The 24,026-nt window shown below is 35.8% G+C and overlaps 1 protein-coding gene and 1 long non-coding RNA gene across 2 annotated transcripts in view; both read left to right on the forward strand.

Moving 5' to 3' along the window:
* BMPR2 (bone morphogenetic protein receptor type 2) overlaps positions 1-24,026 on the forward strand; it is a 168,203-nt gene that overhangs the window by 99,683 nt on the left and 44,494 nt on the right. Inside the window, exons 2-3 of the mRNA NM_001204900.1 lie at positions 3,484-3,654; positions 5,071-5,241. Coding sequence (NP_001191829.1) covers positions 3,484-3,654; positions 5,071-5,241 — 342 coding nt within the window. The remainder of the gene's footprint in view (positions 1-3,483; positions 3,655-5,070; positions 5,242-24,026) is intronic.
* On the forward strand, positions 5,949-10,528 carry LOC146396096 (uncharacterized). Its single transcript, XR_014828950.1, has 2 exons — positions 5,949-8,504; positions 9,493-10,528. It is a non-coding gene; the product is annotated as an uncharacterized LOC146396096 (long non-coding RNA).

The following is a 24,026-nucleotide window of genomic DNA, read 5'->3' on the forward strand; positions in this document are numbered from 1 at the left end:
ATTATAGAGCTGTCAAAGGATTAGATGATTATTGACTAGATTTTGTAACCTTTAAAAGTGAATATGATGTCTTTCTCTTTCTGACTGACTTCACTTAGTATGATGTTAAGTACATGTAGATATGAAAACTGTCTGCCCATAACACTGTTGTGGATTTGTGCTATACAGTGTTAAGTTATACAAACCTAGTCTTCCTCTAGGAACAAGTGAAGTGAGCCTCTCGCATGGTCAGGGAGATAGGCATATGAGCAAATAAAATACAGTGCTATATAATGCTGAAATAGATAATGAGTTAAGAGATTTGGGAGTGCAGAACATCATTTAACCATCTCCAGAGTTAACTGAAGAGCATGAAAAATGGCATTTTGGATATTGGGTACATCATGTTTAAAGTTCAGGAAAGGCCTTCACATATTAGTGTGGTGGAAACTAGAGAATGGAGAAGTGGGATGAATGGTAAGAGGTCCTTTGGGTCCCAGGGCTGAATTACCCATTGGGCACAGTAGGCACAGAGCCCAGGGCCCAAAGTACTTCTAGAGGCCCATGAATATGTTTTAATTTGTTATAAAATCAGAAGTAGAAAAATAAACTTTGAAGTTGAAGAAAGTGTTTTAACATCTAGTATTAATGTATTATTATTATCCCCATGGTGTTATAAAGTATAATTTTTAGTATTTTTTTAATGGAGGAAGGGGCCCATGAAAACAGAAGTTCCTAGGGCTGACAAAAGGGATCATGGCCCTGTTGGGTCTTGATTATGAAGGATCTTGTATGCTAACTGAAGAGTTTGAATTTAATTCTAGGAACATGAGAGAACTAACAAATTTTAAGCGTTATCAGCTCTGTCTTTTATGAAGATGCCTCTGTCAGCAGTTTGGGTGAGACTATTTGCAGTTCAACGTAGTTATGTTAATCAGAATTGTTTTAGTGCTTATTATAACAAAATATCATGTGTTTAAAATGATGAGAGCTAACTTTAATCCCTTAAAAGAGCTAATTGACCATACTTGACTGATCAAAATTCTTATATCTGTTGACAAATATAGAAAACTATGTAAATGATCAGGTCTCTATATGTGACAGTATAATGCTATGCTGTACCGTTTGTCATGGTACTCTGTTTCACCCCTACTTTTCCTACATTGTTTTTGAAGAATCCAAAACTTTACACAGAGATTTTGCTGAGACATTCCAACAAATAGCATTTAAAAAACTACAAGCACTGTTTTAAGAAATGGCATTTTTTTTTTATTTGACCCAAGGGCAGGTTAGTTACAAATCTTGCAAGAACACCTTTACATTGTAAAGGAATTTGCTGCATCTTAATTTGAAAGAGTTACGTTTAAAATAGCTAAGTATAATAGCTTATCTTGATGACACTGTCACAAAATAATTCCTAAAAAGTAGGCTGAACTTTTTTTTTCTTTTCTTTTTTTTTTTTTTTTTCTTTTTAGGGCCACACCCATAGCATATGGAAGTTCCCCGGCTAGGAGTCGAATCTGAGCTACAGCTGCTGGCCTACACCACAGCCACAGCAATGTCAGATCCCCAGCCCACTGAGCAAGGCCAGGGATCAAACCTTCATCCTCACGGATACTAGTCAGATTTGTTTCCCCTGTGCCACAATGGAAACTCCTGAACTAATTTTTTTTTTTTTTTTTTTGTATTTTCGTCTTTGCTAGGGCCACATCCGCAGCATATGGAGGTTCCCAGGCCAGGGGTTGAATCGGAATTGTAGCCGCCTGCCCGCGCCACAGCCACAGCAATGTGGGATTCGAGCCACATCTGCTATCTACACCACAGCTCACAGCAACGCCAGACCTTTAACCCCCTGAGCAAGTCCAGGGCTCGAACCGGAACGTCACGGTTCCTAGTCGGATTCATTAACCACTTAGTCATGACGGGAACTCCAATTTTAATCTTTATAATGATTTGGTGAAGTTTGCAAATTAAGATCCGAGGAAATACTAGTATTAAATGTGCAAGATAATACAAACAAGTTTGTTATTAAAGGAATTTGAATATGTGACTACCTGTGGTAAAATGTGATGGAATCATCATTAGGCTGAATTAGATTTGTTTTTATAAATACTATATTTTCTGGCTGTTTAGCTAATATTAGTAAACATCTTCTAGAAGACTGCCTGAAATAGTTTAAATTTTGGAAATGTGAAAGTTCCATTTGTCTTTTTAATAATTACTGTTTGTATCCAAACAGACTATAAGATGCTTGAGGAGTAGAACTTTGTATTAACTCCTTGTGAATCCCCTATTTACTTATCTCAATACTTTGAAGATGCTTTCTATTATAATAAATACGGCAGTTCTGTGTGTCTAAACAGATTTGGACACACAGTTTTTGGCTCTTCCATTTCTTCTCTGGAGTTTGGTCCTTAGTTTTGTAGGTTCAGAAACATTATTTTAATAAATCATCTCGTGCTAAGGTGCTAATGAATTGAAGCCATGAATAAGAGATACTAAAATGAAGAAATAAATCAAAAGCCCATGAGGAAAATACTGGCAAAGTATAGATTGCTTTTCTGCCTAGTCAAATGCATCAGGAAAGTACTAAAGAAACTACTTGAAGAAACCAAATAAAGATCAGCTTTTGCTTTTGGTAACCATTCACTGCTTTGGTATTCTCAGCAGTGTTGGTTAATATTTGTAAACTGATAAATTATGTGACAAATGTTCTAACTGAGATTAATTGAGTCAGACTATGTATATAGAGAAAGATTGACTGGCGTTGAAAATATATTGGGTTGACCTTCAGTATAAGGGATTGTTGAACATTTCTTCTTCCGGCTATTGATACTTTTAATAATGGAAAGTCATTTTCTTTTTGACTATTAATTACCTTAGTTTTAAAAAAAGATTTATTAAGGTATAATTTATATAGCATGAAATTCACTCCTTTTAAGTGAAGAGTTATTTTTTTGGTAAATTTACAAAGCTGTGCAACCATTACCACAATCTAATTTTAGAATATTTCCATCTCCATAGATAAAATCCATGTACTTATTTGTAGTCACTGTCCTCATCCTTAGATTAACATTCCTAATGGTATATGTTTATGGTAGAAGTGAACACTGTAGCATTTCCAAAAATTATTTAGCACTGTAGGTTGGTTAATTTGCTTTCTTGAAATTTTAATAATTTAGAGAATGGATGTTTTTCTGATGATTTTTTTTTTATTCAGACACCAAAATTGTAATAGGAGAAAGAGTGTTGAGAATAATTTGTGTAAGAGAGTATTGCTTTTGAGAAATGATTTTTCAAGTTTGCTTTTTGTTTGGAAGTTAAAAATTAATTAATGAACAAATAGAAGTTATTGAATAAATACAAAATTGCACACTTGTTCAAGCCTTGTTAGGGATTTAGTAGGGAAATTTACAAAGCCTTTCAAAAAGAATAAGATCTTATAACATTTTGCAAAGATTATCAGAAAATGAATTTGTCATTCTTTTATTTCCTGTGTTTTAGCTTCTCAGAATCAAGAACGTCTGTGTGCATTTAAAGATCCATATCAGCAAGACCTTGGAATAGGTGAGAGTCGAATCTCTCATGAAAATGGAACAATATTATGCTCAAAAGGTAGCACCTGCTATGGCCTTTGGGAGAAATCAAAAGGGGACATAAATCTGGTAAAACAAGGCAAGTAATACCTTTTTCATCTGAAATAAATGTTTTTCATACAATTGAAGTTTTTGTTTGTTTGTTTTTGGTCTCTTTTAGGGCCACACTGCAGCATACAGAATTTCCCAGGCTAGGGGTCAAATCCAAGCTGTAGCCCCCGGCCAACACCACAGCCACAGCAACGCAGGATCCGACCTGTGTCTGCAACCTATACCACAGCTCACGGCAACATTGGATCCTTAACCTACTGAGCGAGGCCTGGGATTGAACCTGTGTTTTCATAGATACTAGTCAGTTTGTTATCACTGTGCCTCCAGGGGAATTCCCATACAATTAAAGTTTATCTCAGTAGGGGGGCATGGAGGTAGATTAAAGCCCTATCCAGGAGGAGAGTAAATTAAAAAGTATGTGTTCATGTATGTATTCACAAACCAGCTCCAAATTTGTAAAGCGTAACTGGTCTTTTAGTTTATTTTTATAACATCTTATTAAAATGTTAGCAGCATAAAGTCATTGTATGAAGTTTAGAAAATATAGAAAACTCATGCCTACATTTCCATACTTTTTTTTTTTTTTTTTTTTTTGAGTATTTTAGTAGAGTCCCTTCAGGTGTGTTTTCTTTGTACTTCTATGTTTATATGTGCGTGCTTTTTTACCCTCAAATTATGATAATACTGTATAAACAATTTCATACACAATTTTTTCTATTTTATATTATAAATATTTTCTCCTGTCTTTAAATATTCCTTGAAAACATATTCAACTTCTCTACAGTAGTTCATTGTATACCTGTATCTTAGTTTACAGACACGTTACTCTGTTACTGGACACTATGTTGTTTTCTGGTGTTCATTGTAATACGTAATAGGTCAGTGAAAATCTTTGAACATAATTCTTTAGTTGTATCTGGTAATTTTCTTGGAATAGATTTCTCAAAGTAGAATTTTTAGATAATAAAACACGAATATTATAAAGGTTCACCATAAAAATTGCCATATGACTTTCTAAAAAAGTTGTGTACATTTATATTCCCTCCATCACTGTACAAGAGTGTTCTTGAATCTTTGTTATTATTATATATAAATTTTTTTGATCTTTTTTTGGGGGGGTGCCTTACCTGTAGCATATCGAGGTTCCCAGGCTAGGGATTGAATTGGAGCTGTAGCCGTTGGCCTGTGCCACAGCCACAGCAAGGCCGATCTGAGTCTTGTCTGCAACCTACACCACAGCTCACGGCAATGCTGGATCCTTAACCCACTGAGCAGGGCCAGGGATCGAACCTGCAACCTCGTGGTTACTAGTTGGATTTTTTTTCTGCTGTGCCACAATGGGAACTCCTCCAGATTGGATTGATTTTTTAGTTTGTTATTTTGCTTTTAGTTCTTTTTAATTGTATTGACTCCTAACTTATTTACATTAATATCCAATTTGTAGGATGTTGGTCTCACATTGGAGATCCCCAGGAGTGTCACTATGAAGAATGTGTAGTAACTACCACCCCACCCTCCATTCAGAATGGAACATATCGTTTCTGCTGCTGTAGCACAGATTTGTGTAATGTCAACTTTACTGAGAATTTTCCACCTCCAGACACAACACCACTCAGTAAGTACTAAAAGTGACTTACTTTTCCTTATAATATCTTTCTCCAAAGTTCTTCAACATAAAAATGTACTAAAAATATTCAGGTTTGGCAAAAGTGAGAGGGGGAGTTCCAGCATCCTAAGACTACCTCTAGTAAATAGCTAAAATCCAAAAGAGGTATATCAAGATTTCCAGGGTACTGCTATATTATCAAATAAGTTTGAATCAAAAAATAGTACTTTCCAACCCCACGAAGGGGCATTTGGCACTTTTAAGAAAAGTACACATACTCTTATTCTTTCACCCAGCACTCCCATTGGTAGGAATTTATCTTTGAAGGCACACCTCCAATGGAAGGTATATTATACATATATATATAAAATTACACCTCCAATAGTAAGTGTAAAAATATGTATGTATAACATTATCCATTAAGGTATTATTTTGTAACTACATGATTGGAAACTACCTAAATGCCTAAGAATAGGAGATTGATTGAAATGCATTATGGTATGCAAGTGTAATGGAGTACTAATTAGACAGATATAAGAAAAAAAATGAGTGAGATCTCTATGAAGTGGTTTGGTGTTATATCTAGAGATAATGTTTGGTGAATAAAAAGCATTACCATTGTGGCTCAGCGGTAATGAACCCGACTAGTATCCATGAGGACATGGGTTCAGTCCCTGGCCTTACTCAGTGGGTTAAGGATCCGGTGTTGCTGTGAGCTGTGGTGTAGTTGCAGATGTGGCTTGGATTTGGCTTGCTGTGGCTGTACTATAGGCTGGCAGCTATGGCTCTGATTCATCCCCTAGTCTGGAACTTCCATATGCCACAGGTGTGGCCGTTAAAAGGAAAAAAAGAGAAAGGATAAACCAGAAAATAATGACGTTATCTACTTACAAGGGCTGGAGGTAATGGAATTGAAAGGATATATATATAGGAAAGAATGATAATCCTCTGAATATGCTTTTTGGAAGTAGTTTTGGCTTTGGGAATCATGTTACTGTCTTGTGTGTGTAAAAAATAAAATTAAATCATTAAGGATGGAAAGGAAGAGGGGACAAATTCCAAACTGAAAGCATACTAAAGCAAATGAGCCCAGTTGTATTTCACATAAATATCACACTTAAGGGAAATAGAACTAAACTAAGCATTTTGTAAAAATAGTATTTGGCTATATATACACTTTTTGCAATTTGTGATATAAGAAATGGGGGAGGATTGCAAACAAATCCTGAATTTTTTTTAGAAGGTTGCTTTTTAGTTGTGTGGACAAAACAATTCTGAAACAACTGCAGATGTATTTGTATTATAGAATTAATAAAATAAGTATAAGTGTTGATATTTTTTGAGAGCCACTGTTCTCACTGAAGGAGTAGGGGCACAGTATACATGAGGGAAGATAAGAGAATCTTATGTGAATAGATTGCAGTTGAATGTATTATTATGGGCTTGTGACTAAAAGAAAATTCATATGTGTGTGTGTTACAGGCAGATGTAGTAGCCATGTATATGTCTGTGCATGTGTATATGTTTATATGTGTGTGTGTATAAACACACATACCTACATAGATTTCTTAGCTCTGTTTGTTGAAAAGAATCAGAGACAAAAGCACTCCCGTAGCAATGAGTGTACATAATGTCCAGATTTAGTTTCTACTACTGCTCTCCAGTCAGTGGAATTTGGGCTTCTTGGAAAAATGACTTATTCTAGGACTGAGCAGGATAGGTGGAAAATAATCCTGAAAATTTTTGCTAACACTAGAAATTAAGGAAAGAAGTACCCTCAAATAGGATTGATACTTGTCACATTAGCCACTTGTAGGAACCTCCCACTGTCTACATTTGGGATAATTTTAGTACTAAAAAATACAGTAATAAATTATAAGCCATTGGAGAGAAAATGAATTGACTTTATGCTGAGAGCAGAAAAGGGACAAGGGAGGGCAGTTGTTTATAACAGAATGCCAAGCGCCAGCTGGTGAATGAAGGAGGTCTGGATTTGGAAAATTATCATTCTGCAGGTATCATGGCAAGGATTGGATCAGGTAAGAATCATCAAAACTCCTAAGTCTAGAGTCAGGTTCAATGAGGACTGAGAATATGGCCATCATTTTAGAGTTTTTCCAACATATTACAAGGGAGAAATTAGTAATTATAAAGTGAGGAAATTGGACAATGCCATAACCAGGTAATTTTATTAATAACATCATTAATAAAGGATAGATGGACATCCATGATATCCTGAGGACGCAGTATCACTAATATAGTACTGTATTTCAACCAGGAGTACATAACCTCAATCTAATCACAAATGAACATCAGACAATTCTTAAATTAAGAATGTTCTGTGACAAAAAGGGAATTTGTTTTCTTCAGAAATGTCATTGTAATATGAGAAGAATTGAGACTGTGAGAAGGATCTAGATTAAAGGAGGCTAAAAAACTTGACAGCTAGGTATCCAACTCTTCTATAGTGGATGTGAAAAATGTGATAAAAGATGGTTGTTAGGCCATTTGACAAAATAGATCACTGAAGAATTTTTTCGACATTAGATTTACCGACGCCGATAACAGTAGTGTGGTTATTTAAGAGAATATCCATATTCTTAGGAAATATTCTAAGAAGTGTTTAAAAATAAAGGACATCCATATACATATAGTCTTCCTTGTATGATGAAGCAAATGGGGTAAAATGGTAACAAAAGTGAATTTAGATAAAAGTGTAAAAATGGTAACAAAAGTGAATTTAGACAAAAGTATTTAGATAAAATATGAAAGTTTATTCTTTATACTATTCTTATTCTTGAAATTGTTAATGTGTCTTAAATTATGTCCAAATAAAAAGTTCAAAATTTTTTAAAATATTTTTTAATTGAAATGTAGGATTTCTCAAGAATTCTTTCTCTGTCAGCAGATTTTATCAACCTTTACTCCACAATCTTCAGATTTGGATTATTTCCTTTGATTTTTTTTTTTTTTTTTTAATGGCCACAACCATAGCATATAGAAGTTTCTGGGCCAGGGATTGAATCCAAGCCACAGCTGTGACCTGCGCCACAGTTGAGGCAACACCAGATTCTTTAACCCAGTGTACTAGCCCTGGGATTGAATTTACACCTCTGGGGTTACCCAAGCCGATGCAGTCAGAGTCTTAATCCACTGAGGCACAGGGGGAACTCCTTTAAGTGTTGAAATTTAAAGGGATTAATTAAAATATAAGATTAAGAAGCAGAACTTTTTTTTTTTTTGGTCTTTTTGCCATTTCTTGGGCCACTCCTGCAGCATATGGAGGTTCCCATGCTAGGGATTGAATCGGAGCTGTAGCTGCTGGCCCACGCCAGAGCCAGAGCAACACGGGATCCGAGCCGCATCTATGACCTACACCACAGCTCACGGCAACGCCAGATCCCCAACCCACAGAGCGAGGCCAGGGATCGAACCTGCAACCTCATGGTTCTTAGTCGAATTCGTTACCCACTGAGCCACGGTGGGAACTCCACCAGAACTTTTTTTTAATGGTCGGATAATACATAACTCGAAAGTATGGTTAGTCATTTTGCCTCGTTTATAATTCTCATTATAAAATACCATTTATTCAATATAAATACAAACATTTGTCAAATAAAAACATTTACGTACGTTTAAAAATTACTAGATATATGGTGCAAATTCATCAAGGAGAAGGGAGAACAGTGTGTGGTGACTCTTTATGGGAGGTTACATGTTATACTTTTGTATTTTTGAATCTTTAACATAAGAATGTATTTATATGTTACTTATGTAAGAAAATGTTAAAGGCACACCTGCTTCTTAATTCAGAAAAATAGAAAAAATGATGGAGTTCTCTTTGTGGCTCATTGGTCACAAACCCAACTGGTATCCAGGAGGATGTGGGTTCAATCCCTGGCCCCACTCAGTGGGTTAAGGATCCAGAGTTGCCATGAACTGTGGTATAGGTTGCAGATGCTCTGGCGTTACTGTGGTTGTGTAGGCTGGCAGCTACAGTTCTGATTTGACCCCTAACCTGGGAACTTCAGTATGCTATGGGTGTGGCCCTAAAAAGAAAAGAAAAAGAAAAACAGAAAAATGAGATAGGAGGTCCCATCGTGGATCAGTGGTAATGAACCTCACTAGCGTCCTTGAGGACACATGTTCCATCCCTGGTCTTGCTGAGTGGGTTAAAGATCCAGCGTTGTCATGAACTGTTGTGTAGGTGGCAGACAAAGCTTGATCTGGTGTTGCTGTGGCTGTGGTGTAGGCTGGCAGCTGCAGCTCTGATTTGATCCCTCATGTGGGAACCTCCATATGCCTTGGGTGTGGCCCCAAAAAGACAGGGAAAAAAAAAGAAAAATGTAATAAATGGACAGGAAAAAAAATAATCTTTAATAATCTCTATACCTATAAACAACCATTGTTAATATTTTGAATGTTTCAGATATTTTCTCTTTACTTTCTGTATAGATGTATTAGTGATATAAAGGCATTTTAGAGCCTGCTTTAAGAAGTAATATAATAAGTATTTTCCATATTATTGTATATGCTTCATAATAATTAATTTTTAATAGTTGTAGAATATTTTATGAACTAGATATTTTTCTTATCTGTTCCCCTGGTTGTGGACATTTATGCTATTTCTAGTTTTTTACTATAGTGCACTCTTTGTATATAAAGCATTATATTAAATTACAATTGTTAGAGTTATAATTTCTCTATCTGTTATTAGCAATATTTAAGTTCCTTGTCAAATCGCTTTTCCAGTAGTTGAAACAGTTCCTTTTCCTATCAGTGATATATGAGAGTGCTCATAGCTCATCCTGTGTTATTCAACATTAATAAAATTTTGCTGAGGTCATTTTGAAAAATGTTTTCAATTCACTTTATCAGGATTATAGAAGTTCATAGAGCAGTCTCTTCAGTAAACATCTAAAGGGACTTCAGACATTTAGTATACAGGGACATTGAAACTAGCTAGCATTTTTGAGTAGTCAGTATGTGCCAAACACTGTTCCAAGTCACGTAGCTAATAAACGGTAGAGCCAAGATTCAAACCTAGGCATTTTGGCTCCAGAGTATGTGTTATTAACCATTACTTTCTGTTAGTTTTAAACATTACTATCTATACTCAATTGTCATTAACCATTACTCTCTACACTCAAAAAGGGGGATTGTTAATATTTGTTTGTTAATTCATTTGGGAGAAGGATTGAGCAGATTTTTTTGAAAATGCTTATCACATTTTCTAAAGTTAAAGAACTGCTTCTGTTTTTCTTCACATCATCTTATTTAAGAAAAAAAAAAGAAACCCGCTTATATATAGTTTAAAGGGACATTTCCCATCACTGCTATAAATGAAAAACCAGTATAGTAAGTGGACGGTAGCGTTAAAAATTCTTTCTTTCTTTCTTTCTTTCTTTTGCTTTTTAGGGCTGTACTTGTGGCATATGGAAAGTCCCAGGCTAGGGGTTAAATCAGAGTTATAGCTGCTGGCCTATGCCACAGCCAAAGAAATGTGGGATCTGAGACATGTCTGCCACCTGCACCACAGCTCCTGGCAGTGCCAGATCCCCGAGCCAGTTAGTGAGGCCATGGATTGAACCCACATCATGGATATTATTAGGATTTGTTTCCACTGAGCCAGTGGGAACTGTTACAAATGATTTGTTTCAAAATAAGGTGAAGGCAAAATCCTGTTATTAATTATCTAGATGTTGTTGTTTATCAAATGGTCTGGATTTTTAAGCTTGCTTTCTCTGTGTTTAAAGAGGATAATAGCAAGTGTTTGTGTAGTAATACAATCAGTCACTGTCACCAAGCTGAGATTTTATTCTTTAGTAATCAGACGAGAAAAAAAATAAAATGATACATTGTTTTTATGAATTCACGGTATCATTAACATATAACGTTGTATTTAGTTTTAGATATTCAACATAATCTGGGTAATAATGTCAACTATTCGCTGAATCTATGACCTCAGTTGTTTTTGTATTCTACATAGTGAGATTGTAAGGTATTTGTCTTTCTCTGATTTATTTTACTTAACATAATGCCCATGGCTGCAGCTACATTGTAATAGGGAGAAAGATTTTCTTCTTTTTTTTATGGCTGAATGGTATTCCCATGCTTGTGCGCATGTGTATATATGCATACACACACATATTTTCTTGATGCATTTGTTCATCATTATACACTTAGGTTGTTTGTACACTTTGACTTTTGTAAATATTGGTGCAGTGAACATGGGGTGCATATATCTTTTTGAGTTGATATCTTCATTTCTTCATGTAGGTACCCAGACATCAATTTGCTGAATCATTTGTTAGTTCTGTTTTTAATTTTTTGAAGAAATTCCACACTGTTTTCCACAGTGGCTGTACCAGTTTTCATTCCCACCAGTGGTGCACGAGGCTTTTTTTTCTCCACATCTTCACCAACACTTATTTCTTGTCTTTTTGATAAATCATGTTTAATAGCAGTTGAGCAGATACATCTTTGGGAATATAGTGATGATATCAAAATATTGTAATAAGCGCTCAAAGTGTCTCTTTTTTCCCCACTTTTAAAGTTTTATTGAAGTATTGTTGACTTACAGTGTTGTGATATTTTCTGCTGTACCACAAAGTGATTCTGTTATGCATGTATACACATCCATTATTTTTCAGATTCTCTTTCCATATAGATTATCACAGAATATTGGGTTGAGTTTATAGCTATATATAGCAGGTCTCCATTGGCCAGTCATTCCCTCTACCATAGTGTGCATAATATGCCAATTCCAAACCCCCAGTCCATCCCTTTACCCACAAAGTATCTTTAAAAAAAAAAAAGTAAATTTTATTCAAGCCACATAGGAAATTAGCCTAAACAACTGCTTAAAAAAAAAAAAAGGATCATATGAGAGAGGGAAGTACTAGATTTCAAAAATATTCCCTTGATTGTTTGGGAGGTTATATAGGATAATGATTTAAGAAAGAGTATTGGAGGCCCCACTGTGGGTCAGCAGGTTGGGAACCCAACTACTATCCATGAGGATCCCTGGCCTTCCTCAATGGATTAAGGATATAGCATCACTGCAAGCTGCAGCCTAGTTCACTGATGTGGCTTGGATCTGGGGTTGCTGTTGCTGTGGCTAAGCCTCAGATTCTACCTCTAGCCTGGGAACCTCCATATGCCATGGGTGTGGCCCTAAAAAGACAAAAAATGGGGGGGGGGTTCCCTTTGTGGCTGAGCGGTAACAAACCTGACTGGTATTCATGAGGAGATGGGTTCAGGCCCTGGTCTTGCTCAGTGGGTTAAGGATCTGGCATTGCTCTGGCTGTGGTGTGTTCCATTTCAACCCCTAGCTTGGAAACTTGCAGATGTCTCATGTGCAGCCCCATAAAAACAGTTTTGACTCTCAATCTCAGTGTCTGAGTTAAACCTTGCTTTTTTGCTTGCTAAAAATAGCTTTATGCAGGTTACTTAGCCTCTCCATGTGTCAATTACCTCATAGACAATATATTAGTATCTAATTTATATGGTTATCTTATAGTTTAAACAAGATAATGCCTGTAAAGTGCTTACCATGTAGTAAACATTCAATAAATAATGGCTGTGTTTGGGAGGGAACTGTCTTTATATCCTTTAGAAACCAGCTATTACAAGCATATACAAGCATACTCCTTTATATATAATCTTTTTTTTTTTTTTTTTTTTTTTTTTTACTTAGGGCACTTTTTTGCTAATTTTTATTTATTCTATGAGGCTTATATTCTGGTGTCTTTATTTATTTGAGAGAAGAATTATTATTGAATTTCCCTTGAAATATATTCAGGTTCCTGTGTCCTTCTAGGTGAAAAATAGAAGGTCATATTTCTTGTATTTTTCATCTTCCCCCCAAAGCAAAAGAACTATAAGAAGTCATTCCTAAACCAGTGGATATTCTGCTTAATTTTCCCCAAGTATATACCTCTCAAGGTTTTAAATAATGAATAAAATGCAATTGATCTTCATTGTTCCAGGATTCCGTATTTGTGACCCCTTACTTGCTAAAATGAATTTGTACCCCCCAAATCAGTACTCATGTTGCTTTCTCAGTCATTCAAAGACATGAGCTGAATAATAAAAATTTGCATTACCTCATGTGCATGTTTACAGCTAAGGTCAGTCAAGGCGATGCTTTGCCTTTCTTCTTTAAGCTGTCATACTATAAAGATGTGTCCTTTTTGTTGTCTATTTTGTGCCATGGTTTTTGCCTTTTTTTTTTTTTTTTTTTTTTTTTGTGATTTTTCAGTTTAAAATGACCCTCAGTTACAGTGCTGAAGTGTTGCCTAGTATTCCTAATAAGAGTGCGGAAAGTCTGTGATGTTCCTTACAGAGACAACATGTGTGTTAGGTGTGCTTCTTTCAGACATGAGTGGTGCTATTGTTGGCCATGAGTTCATTTCTAATGAGTCAACAATACACTGTATATTAAATCAGATAACTTTAAACAGAAACATATATAAAAGAAGGTTATGTATTGATGGCATGACAAAGAGGTTTTGCCTAGAGGCTCACAGGAACCTGACCCTGTATTTCCAGTAAGAACAGTGGTCAGTATTTGCTAATTAAGTGTTTACAATAACTTTATAGAACATGACTACCACAGTTAATGAGAATCAGATGTACAGATCTTCCTCAGCATATGGTGGGGTTATGTCCTGATAAATCCACTGTAACTTGAATATATTTTAAGTAGAAAATGTATATATTTCTAACCTACAAACCATCATAACTTAGCCTAGTCTACCATATACATTCTCAAAACACACTAGCCCACAGTTGGGGAAATCATCTAACACAAAGCCTACTTTATAATAAAATATTTAATAACTCATATAATATATTGAATACTAAAAGTTAAAAACAGTGGTTATTTATGGGTACAGAATGGTTGTAAGTGTATCTGTTAAACTCTTGTGATCGTGTGGCTTACTAGAAGTTGCAGCTCACTGCTGCTGCCAAGCTTCACAAGAGAGTATCATACCTCATCTTGCTAGCCCAGAAAGACCTCAAAATTCAAAATTTGAAGTACGGTTTCTATTGAATGCTTATCATATCCGTACTGTCATAAAGATAAAAAAAATCCTAAATCAAATCATCATATAGCAGGGACCATCTGTATGTAAACTCTGATAGGCAGCTTCTGACATGGCTCTCTGTCTCCTAGTATTTGCACCTCTGGCTAATCTGGCTCTCTGAATGTGGGCAGGACCTGGTGGCTTGATTCTAACAAATAGAATATGGCAAAAATGATAGGATATGACTTTTAAAATTGTTTTAAAAAGACTGTTAGTTCTGTCTTGCTGGTATATTCTCTCTGGCTCTTCTGTGCTTGCTCTAATGAAGAGGGCTGCCTGACAAAAATGAGATTATCCTCCTGCCAATAGCCAGCAACGAATTGCCAATAGCCAGCAAGGAATTGCCAACAGCTCACAAAGAACTGAATCCTACAAACAACCACTGTGTGAGCTTAGAAGCAGTTAACTCCCCCATTTAAACCTTGAGATAACTATGGCACAAGTCTAAACCTTAATTGCATGCAGTCTTGTGAAAGATACTAAGCTATGTTTAAGGAGTGCCTGGATTTTTAAACTGAAAAAATAAGTGTGTATTATTTTAAGTCATTAAGTTTTAGGGTAATTTGTTATGTAACAGTAGATAATTAGTACATATATAGTTAAATATTTATTTATTTATTTAATGCCTTTTAGGGACGTACCTTCAGCATATGGAAGTTCTCAGGCTAGGGGTTGAAGTGGAGCTGTAGCCCCCGGCCTACACCATAGCCACAGCAACTCAAGATCCAAGGCACATCTGCAACCTACACCATAGTTCATGACAATGCCAGATCCTTAACCCACTGAACAAGGCCAGGGATCGAACCCATGTCCTCTTGTATTCATTTCTGCTGAGCCACAGTGGGAACTCCTGAAATGATTTCTAGAGAGTTAGGCCAGTTGTCCCAACATGCAGGGTTTGTTAAATTATTTTCATATTGTTATTTTTAATCATTTGACGTTTCTAAATTGGAGGTTAGTTCTAGAAGGTTTACATTTTGGCGTGAATACTTTATGGGTGATGTTGTATATTTCTTACTGTATCATATCAAGCATGGTATCATTTAAGGTGGTGACTCTATTGGAAAGGTACGTTTTTGCTTTTGCAGTTAGTAATGTGTCAGTAGTTATTTTGGCACTATGCAAATAATTTTGTTATTCAACAACCTTTTCATTTAGTGGTTTTATCATGCATTGATAATCCTTTCCCAGACCAATTATTGTGTTAGGAATTATAAAATGGTGATTTTAGGGAGTTTCCTGGTGGCTCAGTGGGTTAAGGATCTGGCATTGTCACTGCTGTGCTGCAGGTTTGATCCCTGGCCTGGGAACTTCCACATGCTGTGGGTACAGCCAAAAAGTTAAATTAAATGGTGATTTTCTGAATCTGTCATTTCTTCTAATTTAATGATAGCTCTCATTCTTGTGCTGAAAAAGAAGTTAAGAAAAAAAAGTTGTTTTTGTTTTGTTTTGTTTTGCTTTTTAGGGCCACACTTGCAGCATACGGAGGTTCCTAGGCTAGGGGTCCAATCAGAGCTACAGCTTCCAGCCTACATCACAACCACAGCAACGTCAGACCCGATCCATGTCTGTGACCTACACCACAGCTCATAGCAACCCTGGAGATCCTTAACCCACTTAGCAAGGCTAGGGGTCAAACCCGCAACCTCATGGTTCCTAGACAAATTTGTTTCTGCTGCACCACGATGGGAACTCCCTTGTTTTTGTTTTGCGACTGTGCCCATGGCATGTAGAAGTTCCTGGGCCAGGGGTGGAGCTCTTGCCACAGCAATGACCCAAGCTACCTCAGTGACAATGCCAGATCCTTAACCCACTGAGCTACCCAGGAATTTCTGTTTTTAAGTATTAGTATGGACTTGTAGATTTTTCTTTTAATGCTAAATAAAGTAATTCTGAGTTTGGCTACACGAGCCCTTTTAAGCTGGTTCTCTGTCTTTTTTTAAAAAAAACAGCTTTATTGAGATATAGTTCACATGTCATAATATTCTTCCTTTTAATGTTTTATTATTGTTATTATTTTGCTTTTTAGGCCCACACGTGCAGAATATGGAAGTTCCCAGGCTAAGAGTTGAATTGGAATTGCAGCTGCAATTCCACCACAGCCACAGCAATGCAGGATTTGAGCTACATCTGCAGTCCATACCACAGCTAATGGCAACACCTGATCCTTAATTCACTCAGAGGAGCCAGGGATCTAACCCTCATCTGAAATGTATACTAGTCGGGTTTGTTACCTCTGAGCCACAACAGGAATGTGCAAAATATGTTTTATTTAAAGTGCAAAAAAAATCATTGTTAATATAATCTCAGTATCATGCAGCCACCACCGTCTAATTCCGGAACATTTTCATTACCTCAAAGCCCATTGGTGGTCACACTCTCTTACCCCCGCCGCCCCCAGGACCTAGCAAACACTAACCACTGAGCCACGATGGGAACTCCTATAAATGGTATAATATTTTTGTTTCTCTGACTTCACTTAGTATGATAATGTCTAGGTCCATCCATGTTGCTGGAAATGGCAGTAAGAAATGGTGTTTTTTTTTTTTTTCTTGTTTGTTTTTGTTTTTTTTCTGGTTGCACCCCCAGGATGTGGAAGTTCCTGGGTCAGGGATCGAACCCATGCCACAGTTATGTCCTGCACCACAGCTGTGGCAATGCAGGATCCTTTACCCACTGGGCCACAGAGTAATGTCCAGAAAAGGCACTCTTTCGTTTTATTTTCTATTAATATTGGCACAGAGAGTAAAAGTGTGCTAAAGATCAAACTTCACAATTCAGGCTTTCTGTTTTAGAATTTATGAGTATTTTTTTCTGCCTTTGATGGTTTTTGTTTTTGCTACCATGAAAAAGAATTTTCCCTACTCATTTTTTAATATGTTATTTAAGAAGAGGTTTTTATAGATTTTTTCAATAGAAATTTATACGTATATTTAAAACACCTAGTTTGCAATTATTTCACTACAAAAACTTCCTTTTCTGTATCTGTCATGTGTTTCTCCATGCCATTTTGGATTAGATTTTGTCTACCACAGTGTGTTTTATCTAGTAAAAGATTTCTACTCTTCCCTTTAAAAAAAAATCAGGAATTTAATCTACAGCGCAAACAAACTTTTCCACAGAAAAGAAAATCATGGACTTGGAGAAGAGACTTGTGGTTGCCAAGGGGAAGGGGGATGGAGTGGGATGGATGGGGTGCTTGGGGTTAATAGATGCAAACTATTGCCTTTGGAATGGATTAGCAATGAGATCCTATTGTGTAGCACTGGGAACTATGTCTGGTCACTTATGATGGAGCATAATGATGTGAGAAAAAAGAACATAAACATGTATGTGTAACTGGGTCACCATGCTATACAGTAGAAAATTGACAGAATATTGTAAACCAGCTATAACTGAAAAATAAAAATCATTCTATCTAAAAAAAAAAAAAAAAAATCAGGAGTTCCCATGATGGTGCAGCAGAATCCATCTAGGAACCATGAGGTTGTGGATTTGATCTCTGGCCTTGCTTAGTGGGTTAAGGATCCAGCGTTGCCATGAGCTGTGGTGTAGGTCTAAGACTTGGCTTGGATCTGGCATTGCTGTAGCTCTGGTGTAGACCAGCAGCTGTAGTTCCAATTAGATCTCTAGCCTGGGAACCTCCATATGCAGCGGGTGAGGCCCTAAAAAGCAAAAAAAAAAAAAATCAGCCAGACGTAACTCAGTGCCAGACCACCTACCATGTCACATGGTATTTCTAGCTGCCAGAGCTGCTGACCAGAGGTCCATGGTTTGAAGCAAAGGAAAAGGAAATTGACATTTTTCTTTTCTTTATCATAGACTAAAAATACATAGAAATATGAGCTAATAGTATTTAAAAAGCATTTCATAAACACTTGAAATTATGGTAACTGGTTTATATATATGTGTATATCCTTGATATTTTAAAAATAAAGAGTTATCTTCTGTAAAGGTAAGAACCATTCTCTGAGACGTTTTATAGTTTATACAGGGTTATAGGCATTACTTTTAGACACTTTTGTTTGGATGTTAATTTATCTACAATTACAATTGTGAAAAAAAACATGGATAGAACTAGAGAAAAATGTACTCTAAACTGTTCTAAAATGTCTAGTTTTTAGATAACTGAAAGCTGTATATATTTGCACACATCTCTCTAAGATGGTATGTGAGCAGTAAGAGGCATGTTCATGTGTTTCTCAGCTGTTGCCAATAATCAGTAAACCAATTCTAAGTTCAGTGGCTTTAACAACAAGCTTTTATTCTTATGACCGCTGGTCTTGTAGATCAGCTGCAGTTTGCCTCATGCAGGCTGTACTCAGCTCCAGGCTGCAAGGTCAGTTCGGGTCTTCTCTGGGGCTCAGGATAAAGGGGTAGCATCTACTCGGAATAATTTTTCTAATAGTGGATTAGTTGATCACAAGGAGTGCAAAGTTTATTTTATACTTGCCAACTTTGTGTTGGCCTGTGTTAGTCACATGGCCAGATCCAAAGTCAAGGGGTAGGAAAGTAAACTCCATCTACCGTGAGACTATAGCAAGAATGTGGATATATTACTATTAGAGGAAAGTAAGAATTTTAGGAAGCAAAAAGATCTTTTAGCACCTCTTTATTTAGTACCAACTCCTTTTTGTATGTTATAAATTCCTCACTCCTTTTAAAATAAAATCTGTTGTATACAAGGATGGATATCAAAATGTACACACAAATGATATAAATCAAAATTATTTTCCCTTTGTTAACTTTTTTGTGTGTGTGTCTTCACCTGTGGCATGTGGAAATTCCTGGGATGGGGATTTAGCTCGCACCATGGATAGACCTCAGCTACTGCATTGGCTTTTAGTACAGATATTTTAATTAAGTAATTTTCTACCTCCTTTAAAATAATGTGCCAGTTATTGTAAAGATCAATATTTTTTCTTTTTATTAGTTTTTTTTTAAAAGGATACACATAGAAATTTAATGAAAGATAAAAATCAGCATTTCACATCACCAAAAAATATGTATAGTGAGTTCTGTAGTAGAAAATACATGTTCCTAAAAAACTATTTTGGTGTTTTTATTTGATGAATTTAGAACTGTTGGCTCTATCAAAGTATTGAAGCTACTGAAGTTCTTGCTGTGGCACAGTGGGTTGAGAACCTAACGGCAGTGGCTCAGGTCACTGAGGAGGCATGGGTTTGATATCTGGCCCGGCACAGTAGGTTAAAGGATCCTGCATTACTGCAGCTGCAGTGTAAATCTCTCCTGTGGCTTGGATTCAATCCCTGGTCTAGGAACGTCCATAAGCCACAGTGTAGCCATTAAAAAAAAAAAAAAAAAGTATTGAAACTACTAAACAATCACTCATTAAAGAAGATTAATGTGGTTTGTTTTGCAGTTTGACATAATACTAAGATTTTTTTTAAAACAATATTTCTATCTCACAGAGATTATATAGTTAATTTTTGTTTTTGTTTTTGTTTAAAAACTATACAGGAATTGGACTAAAAATAGAACTTCTAACATTGTCCATAATGTCATCAGTGCTTTTAAGTGGTACATGTGGGTACCTCGAAGACAAGATTGTAGGCCAAAATATGTACTGGGAGAAAGAAAGGAACATAAAAGAGAAGGAGGGGTAAAAAGAGAGGAAGTGGCAAAAAGAAGAGCTGAGGAGATGGGGAAAAAGAAGTATCTGTGTTGGAGCACCAGAAAAAGTTATTATAAACTCATATTGGTGCCATCAGTGCCCTAGGTATTATGTCACTTTACCACCCTACCCTCAGTATCTGAGTAGTGGGGTTTGTAGGAACTGAGCAAATATTTATGAACAGTTTGAGTGAAAGTAATAAATAGATCCTATGATCTTTTCATGGAAGGCCAGATGTGTATGTTTGGAAGGTCCTTTTAATGAATTGTCAGATACTGCATGGCTGTACTTCGAGGGTAGGATATAAGGAAATAATCTGGGAGCTATGAATAGTTAAATTGAGTCAGTGGTTTTAGGTTGTGTGTTAAGGTTGGTTTTCTGAACATTGCCAGTTACATAAAGCCATGTCTAGTAAGGCATATTTCCCTCTTTTCTATATCTCTCAATCTCCAAGCTTTTCTTTCTGCTCTGTTCTGCTCTAGTGCATAGTTTATTAACTCTGGCCTTCTTGGTTGCTACTACTACCTCTGCTGCCAAAACATTAGAAACAGTCAGAGAATGTGCAGCCTTTTCATTTTTCTGCTTTAATAAATTTTTCTCTTGCCATCAAATTGGATACTTTAAAAGTACTAATTATAGCTGGAAAACCAAATGTATATATTTCTGTAATTCTTTTCTATAATGCTTAATAGGGATTACCTACAGTGATCTTGTAATTATAAGTCCCAGACTCATTACTGGGAAAAATAACTTGTTATATAGAAAGCAACCTGAATGAATTTTATCTTCACTTATAGTTGCAGGCTTAAATCTTGAAAACGTACAAATGCAAAGCACAGAAATTCTATTTATATAAGATTCAGAAATGGGTAAAACTAAGCAGGTAGAAAATATTATACTATTAAGACAAACAAGGAAGTAATTAAACAAAAGTTAGGATGGTGGCCTTTTTAGGGAGAAGAAAGGCTATTATGACCCAGAAGAAGCAGGTAGGGTTTTGGGAAACATTAACATTCTCTTTCTTGGCCCAGGTGGTGGCCACATGAGTATTTACTTCATAATAATTTACCAAGCAGTACATTTGTATTATAAATGCATTTGTGTATGTAGGTTATGCTTTGTAATGAAAAATGGTTCAAAAAGAGAAAGACAATGGAAAAACCAGGAGACAGATGAAAGTAAATTTAGTAAAAAAGTTAAATTATTTTTCTCTACATCTCTATCTTGCTGTCCTTATAAGAGTGAGCCCACCATCAGATGATTACTGTCAAAAATGAAAAGAACATCAGAGGAGGCAGGAGTTACCTATACAATGCAATTTATATTTTGTTGTCTAGTCCTCAAATGACTGGAAAATATAACTAACTTCTACTTTTATAACCATATTGTTTCATTGTCATTTTCTGAGGGTCTTTAGTATAAATTCTGGATTTAGAAGTATCATTTATATACCAGTGAGGAAAATTTACCAGGGATCTCTGAGTGATTTGACTTTTTGGTTTGATTCTGTATTGTGAGAATTTTTGTTTTGTTTTACGTAAGGAATATGCAGTGATTAGATTTCCATTTTCCTAATGTTAATTCAGGGTCAGATTGACTTTTATTTAGTTAGGTTATAAGAAGTATGAAATAATTATTTTCAAAGGTGTTTGTATGGAGTTAACAACACTTTTGTTTTATCATTTATGTTCATAAAATATGAACAGAATAGAGACATTTAAGGCCTGGTAGAATTATACCAAAAATATTTTGAGGACATATCTAATGATTTTTTTTTCTTTGTACTTCAATGTTTTTTTAAAGGCAGCATAGTCTATAGTTTAATCTTTAATTTTCTTATATTTACTAAAGTTCTTAAGCTATTAAATGTTATTTTATGCTTATTTAATCCCTTTACTTCAATGAAATATAATTAACTGTTTTAATTCATTCTTTAATAAAAGAAACAAAATGCTGAAATACAGTCTTTAGAAATCACAAAGCAGCTAGTTTAAAGACATTAAAATTATAAATTCAACGTGATGATCATTGTACAGCTATGAATGTAATACATTGAGCAATATAAAAAATAATAAAAGGTAAAAAACAAAAAATTTTTAAAAATTATAAATTCATAGTTAGAAGTTAAGACTGATAGGTAAGCTTTCCTTTCTGGAGGGGAGGGGGTTTAAGATAGATTGTTTCTCTTTCTCCCTTTAGTTTCCTGCTGTTGCTTTTATAATACAATCATAAAATTCCCGGACTTAGAAGAATATGAAATTTTTTGCGTATTGTTATTTGTTGTGTTTGTTTCTTATAAACTAGATCTGGTTATAGTAATTAACAAGGCAAGTTACATTTAAAATAATCTTAAATATTCAGTATTTAATACTATCTTGAAGAAGCCCCACGAACTCTGCCTCTTCTCAGTTTGTTTTAGGACATTAAACATAAACATTAATCTGATTATGGTCATTGTATAGTTGCCATTACAAACTTAATAATTAAAATAAGTCAAGATTGTTTATTCCTTATAAAAATATTTGTTCAAAACACTGAGCTGCACAATATATCATCGTTACTGAAACGCTATTTAACAATCTGAATTATTTTGCTAAGGAATTCATTTAACTCCGATCTTTATTTTGATTTTAAATGTTTTTCTCTGCTTTTATGAAAAGCACATGCTTTAAAATTTTTTCTTTTAAAACTTAATCCCTAATTTGCCTTTCCACACAGAGTTGTAAAAGATTAAGGAGCCAGCATAACCACTGTGTGTTATATTTAAGATTTCCTTTGTTGCTTGCTGCACATGCAACAGTGTTGTTCTTTCTTTGACACCGACCCCAGACAAAGGCTGAGTGTAGCAAGGAAGCAGACAGCACGCCTCCAGTAGTGGCCCCTGCCTGGCTCCAGGATTTGTAAACAGAAACATCCCAGGCTCCAGTGAGGCAGACAGCAGTTCCCTGTCTGCTCTGCATTCAGGAAGCACTTGCTTGTACAAGCCCAGCCATTACACACAGGCATACATAGCAGTGTTTACATTTGACTGAATATTTAACTGAGAAAGCTAATAGAGAGGAAGAAGAGGGTTTATTAGAGCTAAGGGAATACAACAATTTCAGGGGTAGCATAAGTATATGTTTTTTAGAAAGGATTTTTTAAAAAATAAAAGACAAAAGGTTGGAGTTTTTTGGTTAAAGACCTCTTTTATTGCATATACCCATATTGAAATATTTTTCCTGGCAGTTTTTCAGGGATCTCATATTTTTAGACCATGTGAAATATCCTAGAAAGTTTTTCATTTAAAATATTTAACCATTAGCATGATTTTTAACATGTTTAAAAACAAGTTTGGGAGTTCCCATCATGGAGCAGTGGTTCACGAATCCGACTAGGAACCATGAGGTTGCGGGTTCAATCCCTGGCCTTGCCCATTGGGTTAAGGATCCAGCGTTGCTGAGGGCTGTGGTGTAGGTCGCAGATGTGGCTCAGATCCCGTGTGGCTGTGGCTGTGGCGCAGGCCAGTGGCTACAGCTCCGATTAGACCCCTAGCCTGGGAACCTCCATATGCTGTGGGAGCAGACCTAGAAAAGGCAAAAGTCCAAAAAAAAGAAAAAAAAAAAAAAGTATGAGCACTTTTTTCCTCCCTATTATATGACTTGATAATTTCTATTTCAGATTTTGGGTTAATGTATATTAGTATGCAAAAGTTATGTGGCATTTTCTTTTCTGAGTTTGAGAATAAAAGTAAAGAGAATGCTGAGACTTCAAGAAACACTAGGGAACTTACACAGATTTTTGGAATTAATAGAAACTTTAAATTAAACTTTAAAAGTAATCTAATATAACCACTTTTTAAAAATAGTTTAATTAAATTATTTATTTACTTATTGTCTTTTGTCTTTTTAGGGCTGCACCCGCAGCATATGGAGGTTCCCAGGCTAGGGGTCCAATCGGAGCTACAGCTGCCGGCCTATGCCAGAGCCACAGCAATGTCAGATCTGAGCCGCATCTGCCACTACACCACAGCTCACGGCAATGCCGGATCGTTAACCCACTGAGCAAGGCCACAGATCAGACCTGCA

The sequence above is a fragment of the Sus scrofa genome, chromosome 15, assembly GCF_054392235.1.
Source record: "Sus scrofa isolate SSC_HxYL_T2T_F1_AM1 chromosome 15, Sscrofa_HxYL_maternal_Yorkshire_Landrace_v2.0, whole genome shotgun sequence".
NCBI classification, from domain to species: Eukaryota; Metazoa; Chordata; class Mammalia; order Artiodactyla; family Suidae; genus Sus; species Sus scrofa.